General features: G+C 36.6%; 1 protein-coding gene across 1 annotated transcript in view; it reads right to left on the bottom strand.

Annotated features, from left to right (window-relative positions):
* Positions 1-671: 671 nt before the first annotated feature.
* The window catches only part of LIN7C (lin-7 homolog C, crumbs cell polarity complex component), a 9,230-nt gene continuing 1,290 nt past the window's right edge, over positions 672-8,611 (bottom strand). The window contains exons 2-5 of the mRNA XM_007951957.2: positions 4,643-4,761; positions 4,290-4,361; positions 1,380-1,589; positions 672-827 (exon numbers count right to left, since the gene is read on the bottom strand). Of these exons, the coding sequence (XP_007950148.1) occupies positions 672-827; positions 1,380-1,589; positions 4,290-4,361; positions 4,643-4,761 (557 nt within the window). The remainder of the gene's footprint in view (positions 828-1,379; positions 1,590-4,289; positions 4,362-4,642; positions 4,762-8,611) is intronic.

Genomic DNA, 8,611 nt, shown 5'->3' with positions numbered 1-8,611 from the left:
TACATATTTTAGCAATGATTGTTTCAGTGTTTAAAAACTTACTTTTATAAATCAGTATAAATGAATCTTCATTATAATGTTTAAATAAAAGTAAAAAACTTCCACTGTGCTATGATTTACCATTGATTACATATACTATGTGTGTGTTCAAAAATACAAAATGCAGCCGTGATGTTAACATTGACAGTGTAATGATCTGCTGTAGCTAAGACTTTATGTCTAATTTCCTGGAAAACCATAAAGAAATTGCACAGGTAAAAAATAGAGAGTAAGCAAAGAAAAAATTGAAGAACTGTTATTTTTAAATAAGCAGCCAAATGAAGAAAGCTTTTTTTAAAAAAAGATTAAGAATGTAAAAGTACATTTTAATATTAAAAAAGCATTTTTAAAAATCTATAACAACTTTATGACAAAATCTGGATTTGAAAAAGGCCTGTAAAAACAGCAGGACAGAACTGCCCTCATCACCTTTTACTTTTTCTTATCAGAAAAAAGTATATGTATCTGTGGAACCATACATGATGTTAAAATAGGCATTTATAAAATGGCAGGGAGGATTCATGGGAAGTTTTCATTTGTTTTTTATAATCACTGGCATTGCAGCCAACAGTAGGTCACAAGCAAAACTTGTCTAGCTAAAAGCAAAGTAGAATATAAAGTTTTGAAGTGCATTAGGTCTGTTGCCTGCGTTTTGCTGATCTCATTTTTTCAAAGCGTGACTCCATTTCTTCTAAGACTTTGGGTGTATATCGCACCACTAACTTCACCTTCCCTTGAGCGGCTTTCAGCAGCTCTACAGCTTTTTCATGGTGTTCTCCTTCAACGCTCTAGGAAAAAATACACACACAATTAGTATCTAGGTTTTTAAGGAACTCAAAATGCTTAAAATGCACACAAATATCAGTACTAGAAAAAAATAGAGAAAATCCAGCCTTATTGTCGTCATCAGTGTGAAATCTTCTGCTAAGTCATATTCTTCTTATAGTCTGATTTTTAAATTCCAAATAATTAGCACCTCAATTTACACGCCCTATTATTTCAGTAAGTCAGAAGTAAATCAAGCAACTGCCATTGTATGAGACTAAAACGAGGGTAGACTTCTACCTTAATGTACTGTCTTAATATTAAAGAGCTTAATTACTGCATAAAAAAAAATCAAACTAAACATTGATAATTTACAGTGGAAAGAAACAAAAAACACTTTCTCTTAAAAAAAAAAAAAAAAGATAATACTGCTTAGGATTCACCCAGGAGGTTTTTAAACTACAAACTTTCTTTAGTTTTTTCCCCCAAATCAACATCTTCTGTTTCTATGGCTCAAATACACCTCCAAGTGGTTACAACACATTACTACAAGTAGAAATAAAATGCATCCTTACCACTCCATTAACAGAAAGGAGCTGATCTCCTCGTTTGAGACCCCCATGTCTATCAGCAATTCCACCTGGAATTATTCGAGATATATAGATTGGAGAGTTTTGCTCTTTGCCTCCCATAATATTGAATCCAAGGCCCTCTTCTGTTTTCGGTAGCTCAACAACTCGAGGATGAGAATGTCCTTCGCTGGCAGCAAATGCAGCGACTGTAGCCTGAAAGAAAATCTTATCTATTTAAACATGTGATATTTGTTCACTTCAGTTCTTGTGTCTTTTAAATACTACTTTTGAGGTACATATTCTTGATGTCTGAATGTCCACAAATGGTTTTTTGAGAGATGACTGGAAAGGAAGACTCTGGGCCAACATAGGAAGTATTAACATTTTTCAGGTCACTCCTAGCCCATCCAGTGCCCAGAACTGTGTGCACAGCCCTAGCAAGCAAGCTTGGGGGGTAGATGAACACTGTGCACATTAGAAAAGAACACCCCTCTACCAGCATGCCAGCAGCCTTGAGTGCTCGGTGGGATAGCCCCACTCCCTCACAGGCCTTTCTGTAGGATACAACCTACATCTATAACCTATGTGGAGGTATCCTTTTCTGGATGCTACACTATTTACACTGTATATCAATGGATAATGTGTACTATGAATAACTAATAGGTTAAGACATTACTCAGCATTTGGAAAAAAAGGCCAAAGTGAATGCTGTTGTTTTGCTGTAGCTAACTACCTAGTTACAATTAAAATCCCACAGAGAATGAAACAGCCATATCTTTTTTAAAAAACTTTCGACTAACCTAATTATAGTGGCACAATGGTTAAGGCATTTGGGGGCTAACCACAAGGTTGGTGGTTTGAATCCACCAGCAGCTCCATGGGAGAAAGATGAGAGTCTACTTCAATAAAGATTAACAGCCTTGGAAACCCTAAGGATCAGTTCTGTTCTGTCACACAGGGTTGCTATCAGTCAGAATCAACTCGATGGAAGTGGGTTTGTTTTGGTTTTAATTAGACTAATTATAGCACAAACTTGTTTTATTTTACTTTTAAAAAAGGTAATTAAGTAATTGACTGGTACCATTTTGGTGATGGATCACAGTATATGTGCAAAAATGGAAAGGAAAGGAAGGAAACCAAGATTTGTTGAATATCTACCATGTTTCAAACTCTGAGAGAGAGCTCATTTTTCAATAATGGAACTAATACGCAGAAATCCAGTAAGCTATAAGTTGAACTCAGGAATTAAGCCCAAATTTCTATAGTCTTCTTTATTCTGCTAAACCACATCCATGTATTGTACTTATAGTCAACAGAGAATCCACTATTTCCTTTGGTGAGTGATAAAGTATTATGAATTGAATTGTGTCCCCCACAGCATGTATTGGCATCCTAACCTTCATATCTGTAGATGTAATCATATTGGAAATAGGGTTTATTGTTATGTTAATAAGCTCACACTACCACAGGGTGTGTTGTAAATTTAATCACGTCTGACTTATAAAAAAGCAGACTAAACAGAGCAAGTGCACATACTGGAGGAGACAGTGAGGACTGCCAAGGCTACTGATTTCGACTTTTAGCCTCCAAAACTATGAGAAAATAAATTTCTGTTCTTTAAAGCCACCCAACTGTGTTAGCAGCAGCACTATAACTAAGACACTAACCCACTGTCATCAAGTTGATTCTGACTCATAATGATCTTGTAAGGAGAGAGTAGAACTGCACTACCAAGTTTCCTTACAGAAATAGTCTTCCACATCTTTCTCCCATGGAGCAGATGGTGGGTTCGAACCATCTACCTTTTGGTTAGCAGTTGAGCTCTTTAAACACTGAGCCACCAGGGCTCCTTAACTAAGACACTAAACCAAAAACCAAACTCACTGTCATGAAGTTGATTCCAACTCATAGTGAACCCCACTGGGTTTCCAAGGCTGCAAATTTTCATGGAAGCAGACTGCCTCATTTTCTTTCACAGCAGCTGGTGGGTTCAAACCACTGACCTTCTGTTTAGCAGCCAAATGTCTTAAGCATTATACCAACAGAGCTCCTTTACTACCAATGAAAAATTATTTGCTAATGATTAGTTCTAGTATAAGTCACCTCACACTGATATTTTCTCTAATTGCATATCATTAACACTGAGGTCAACCCCCTAAAAATACCCAGGGCCATCAATGCTGATTCATAGTGATCCTACAGGACAGAGGAGAACTGCCCCATAGTTACAAGACTGTAAATCTCTATGGAAGCAAACTGCCTCACCTTTCTCCTGTGGAGCACCTGGTGGGTTTGAAATGCTGACCTTTTGGTTAGCGGCCAAGCACCTTAACCACTGTGCCACCAGAATTCTTCTGAGGAAAACATTTATTCAGAAAAGCACATAAAACCTGCTATCTGCAGGTCTGAAGAGGTAACCTACTACAGGCATTATACCGTATTTGCAGAATTAAAGTAAAGAAAAGAAGAAAGGCTTTGGAGAAAGAGATACATAAGGAGTATCCCAGCCCTATTTTTACAAATTTTGTGGTTTGAGGCAAGTAACTCAATCTTGCTTGTCACAGTTGTCCTCATCAACAAAGTAAGAGTAATAATTTATACCTCAGAATTTTGATTAAAATTTACATAATACAATTCAGATGTATAATATATATAAAACACAATTATGTACTGAATACGTACTTGCATTTGGGTACAAGTGCATTTTCAATGTATTATCTAAACTTTCCATATAAAAAATCAATTTTTAAAATGTCATATTTATCTTTATACTTGAAAAGTTCAGGGTAGCTTGAAAAAAACTGTGTTAGTATTCAAAATAAGCCTGTTATGATCTAATAATTGCATTTATAAATTTTATATCTGTAATTTATGAAGAATTTTCTCACTTTTAGAAAATGAAAAAATTTTTACCTTTGCAGTTGCATTAGCTCTCACTTCAGGACTGCTACTGATGTCCACCGTCTCATAGACATGTTCATATACCTGTAAAAGCCAAAGTTATCACTGGGATTTTAAATTTCAGAAAATACGCTTGCATTTTTTTTTTTTTTGAAGTTAATGAATATTAAAATTTTAGCAAAGTCACTCATCTTTGTAAATTTTTTTTTTTTTTTTTAATTATAGGTTCCAAAAGTGAGAGGGGCAATTTCTAATGTTTTTCTGAAGATTATTTTATTTCCTTAAAAAATTCTGAAACCAAATTTCAGAATATTAACTACTGAATTCACTCAAGTTTTTAACAAGTGTTTACCTAGTTTACTGACCTCTCTTACAGCATTGCAGAACTCACTTTGAAGAACTCTTTGCAAAGCCTGAAGTTTCTGTGGTGGTACCTCTCCACTCCTCTGTAGTTTTTCCAACAATTCAATTGCTCTGCAAATATCTAGAGTTAAACAAACACACATCGATATATTTTCCCTGCACAATCTCTAAATGCCTAAGTAACAGTGTAGTGGTTAGGATTCACTCCTCAAGGAGTAAGAAGAAATATGTAGAAGATGGACAAGTGTGTAAGTGTGGGTATATGTGCATGTGTATGTGGGAAGGAGGTTGTGTGTGTGTACGTGGAGAGCAGGAATAGAAAAACAGAAGAATGCTCAGTTTTACAATGGATTACAAAGAAATACTGATGTTATGAAGTATGAAATTTGGAAAATAACATCTATGAGAGACATTGAAAATAAAATACAACACAAGAGTAATGTGCTGCTTCAGAAAAACTTAAAGCATTATCAGGAATGATGTAGTCAATAAAAATTTACCTAATTAATCACTATTGTTGTTGTTATGTGCCGTTGAGGCCGACCCGACTCACAGTGACCCCTCCTTGGGTTTTTGAAGCAGTATCACCATGAAGTAGATTGCCTCACCTTCCTTCCATGGAGTGGCTGGTGGGTTTGAATCACCAGCCTTCTGGTTAGCAATCAAGTGCCTTAGGCACTACGCTACCAAAGCTCCCTAATCACTATTAGTAACCTAAATACTAAACAGTACAAAACACTATGTGCAGTGAAATCACTGTTCTTTTCCCAAAGGGAAAAACGATACATATACAGATATAAACTGTTAGTGGCAGAGGCACAGTTGAAACAATAGTACAAATGAATAAAATTAACTGGTCAGTTTTCAACTTAAGTCATTAACACACTGTTTTAATTGAGACAAGCTCAAATACATGTGTGGTCTTTGGCAAGTTATTTAAGCTTCCTAAGACTCAGTTGAACTATGGTGACACAGTAGCTAAAGCACTCAGATGCTAACCAAAAGGTTGATGGTTTGAACCTACCAGTGTCTCTACAGGAGAAAGATGAGGCAATCTGCTTCCATAAAAATTTACAGCCTTGGAAAACGTATAGCGGCAGATCACCTCTTCCTATGGGGTCACCATGAGTTGGAATTGATTCAATGGCAGTGGGTTTTTTATGTTTCAGTTGCTTCCACTGTAACATGGTGATAATGGTATCTTCCTCATGTTACTTGACAATTGAATCAAACAATATATAGAACAGATCTTGGTATACCATAAGCATAAATGTTATATTGGGATCAATTAATCATAAGAAATATCAAGGAGTTAATAATTAGAATTTATATTTTTTTAAAATTTTAAGCATGTTAGGCAATTTTCAATGGGAAGTATGAGAATATTCAAATATGTTTCTGAATTATGAAATTTCATGTCTTAGAGTCCTCTCAGAACAATGTTAATGACTATCTCTAATTTTTTTTTCTTGTTTTCATACTCCAAACCAAAAACCCAAACCTACTGCCATCAAGTCAGTTCCAAATCACAGTGACCCTACAGAACAGAGTAGAACTGCTCCACAGTGCTTCTAAGGCTGTAAATCTTTATGGAAGCAGACAGTCTCTTTCTCCCACAGAGCAGCTGGTGGCTTCAAACTGCTGACCTTCTGGTAAGCAGCCGAATGCTTTAACCACTGTACCACAATGGCTCCTTGTACTCCAGGGAGCTACAATAGCTATTATTCTACTATTCCAATGCCTCCTTTTCACTTAAATGGAAAAAGTTCTGAATTTCATGTTATACTGAAGGACTACAAAATTTTCTTTATGGAATTATATGGTCTTTACGTTTACAGCTGGAAAACTTAGGAATAAATGTAATGAAGAAAGATTTTTCAATTTCAGGTAATAAAACTCTTTGTTGTTACCATTAGTTGCTGAGTCGGCTGTAACTCACAGCAACTTTATATGGAATAGAACAAAATGTTGCCCAGTCCCGTGCCATCTTCATAATTGTTGGTAAACAAAATCTTAAACTGATGATAATCAAATGCAATGGAAACAAACAAATCTCTACTCTGATTTGCCACCATGAGGATGGCTGATGAACGGGACTGCTGGCTCATCAATCATTTCTGGTTTGTAAAGTTACAACATATAAGCCATATAAAAATCCCAAGTTAACGAAAACATTGCAAAAAGTAAAATATTCTTTACTGAATCTAAACTGTACCTAATATGTGTTTAAATGTGTTCCAGTGAGTCATGTTTTGATCATTTAGAAGGCACTCTAGATCTTGATCAGGCTCATCAATTTTACACTGTAAAATGCACACATTAATACAGTGTTAAAAGAATTCTAAACAAGAATCAGAATTGATGTAAGCTTTCTGATCCTGCTAAATGGCTAGGACTAGTAAATCACACCCTATTAATTAACATTCTATTGTGTAACTGAAGGAGCTCTGGTAGCATAGGTTGGGCAATTTACTTCCATAGTGACACCGCCTCAGAAACCCAAGGAGGGGTTGCTATGAATTGAGTTCAACTAGGTGGCAGTGAGTTTAGTTTTGGTTTGGTGTGTAACTGAAGGAGAGGAAAAAGAAAAAAATACAACTACCAAAAACAAAGCCATGACTATCAAAAGTAAATGTCAGATGTGAAGTTCCATATTATTTTGTGCTGCACTAAAAATACAAAAGACCGCCAACATGTTAGAATCCTACAACAAGCTCTCAGAGAAAAACACCTACTCCTCTTAATACCAAACAGCTCTGTTCCCAGCTACAAAGCACAGTGCCATTGTACTCAGGAGGGAGTGTCACAGTCTTAGGCCCAACTTAGCAAATCTTCCCCGAGTAGTTAGTCCACTGTCAAAAAATGATGCTTTAATTAATAGTCTGGTGAGTTGGAGAGAAACAATCTCATGTAAAAAGCAGCTTCCAAACGTTAAACACCATAAGGAACAAATTAACAATGCTAAATGTGCATTTGTTAGTGTGAAGGCAGGAGGAAGGAGATTTTTCTCAGTACAAAAATTCTAAAAAACCTATTCCCTTCTTAGAGGAGACGTTACTTAGTATATTCAGACTGTAACTGCAAATGTTTACAAGAGAATTAAATCTACATCCTAATTAACCTGGTGCCATCCAGTCGGTTACGACTCCTGGCGGCTACCTGCCTGCGTAACACTGAAACTGCTCCACTGGAACTTCTTGGCTGGGATCTTTACAGAAGCAGGTCACCAGGTCTTTCTTCTGCATGGCTGCCAGGTGGGTTCCAGCAGCCAGCCTTCAGGTTCAGTGCAAGTTCAGTTCAGTGAAGTTCAGTGCAGGGCAGTTTGTGCCAAGGACCTACTTTGATTACTACTAGCACTTGAATTGTTTATTCTGTACATCTTAACTATCATCAATGACTTCTAACACTGGTATGTCAAAAGCATACTTAAAATTGTTAGATATAAAGGATTTTGGGAGGAAACAGTCCAGTGCTGAAAATCTGTAGAGGGACTCTGGTAGAAGTATAGTCAGGGATTTTTCACAAGCTTTTCATTCTAATTACTCAGAAGAACAGGTTCTATTTTCCTTGACCGAAAAAACAAAACAAAACAAAAAAACACAAAACCAAAACTCCCTGCCGTCGGTTCCGACTCATAGTGACCCTTCCTTGGGTTTCCGAGGCAGTATCACTATGGAAGTAGATTGCCCAACCTTCCTTCCAAGGAGTGGCTGGTAGGGTTTGAACCTCCAGCCTTCTGGTTAGCAGTCAAGTGCCTTAGGCACTACGCCACCAGCGCTCCTTGACAAGCAACCAACCACAGCTACCAAGTGTAAGGTTTGTACAGAAGGAATAAGATTGCACTCTTAAGTACTTTACCATCTACCAGTATTCCACCTAGGTAACCAAGTTGGTTACACCTCTTTCTCAAGATAGTAAAACACCTACACCATACCTGGGAGGGGCACTACAAAAAAAAAAAAAAAAAAAAA

The sequence above is a fragment of the Orycteropus afer genome, unplaced genomic scaffold (genome assembly GCF_000298275.1).
Source record: "Orycteropus afer afer isolate SDZICR_OR568_19922 unplaced genomic scaffold, OryAfe1.0 scaffold00321, whole genome shotgun sequence".
NCBI classification, from domain to species: domain Eukaryota; kingdom Metazoa; phylum Chordata; class Mammalia; order Tubulidentata; family Orycteropodidae; genus Orycteropus; species Orycteropus afer.
Note: the sequence above shows the minus strand (reverse complement) of the source record. Positions and strands in the feature narration are given on the sequence as shown.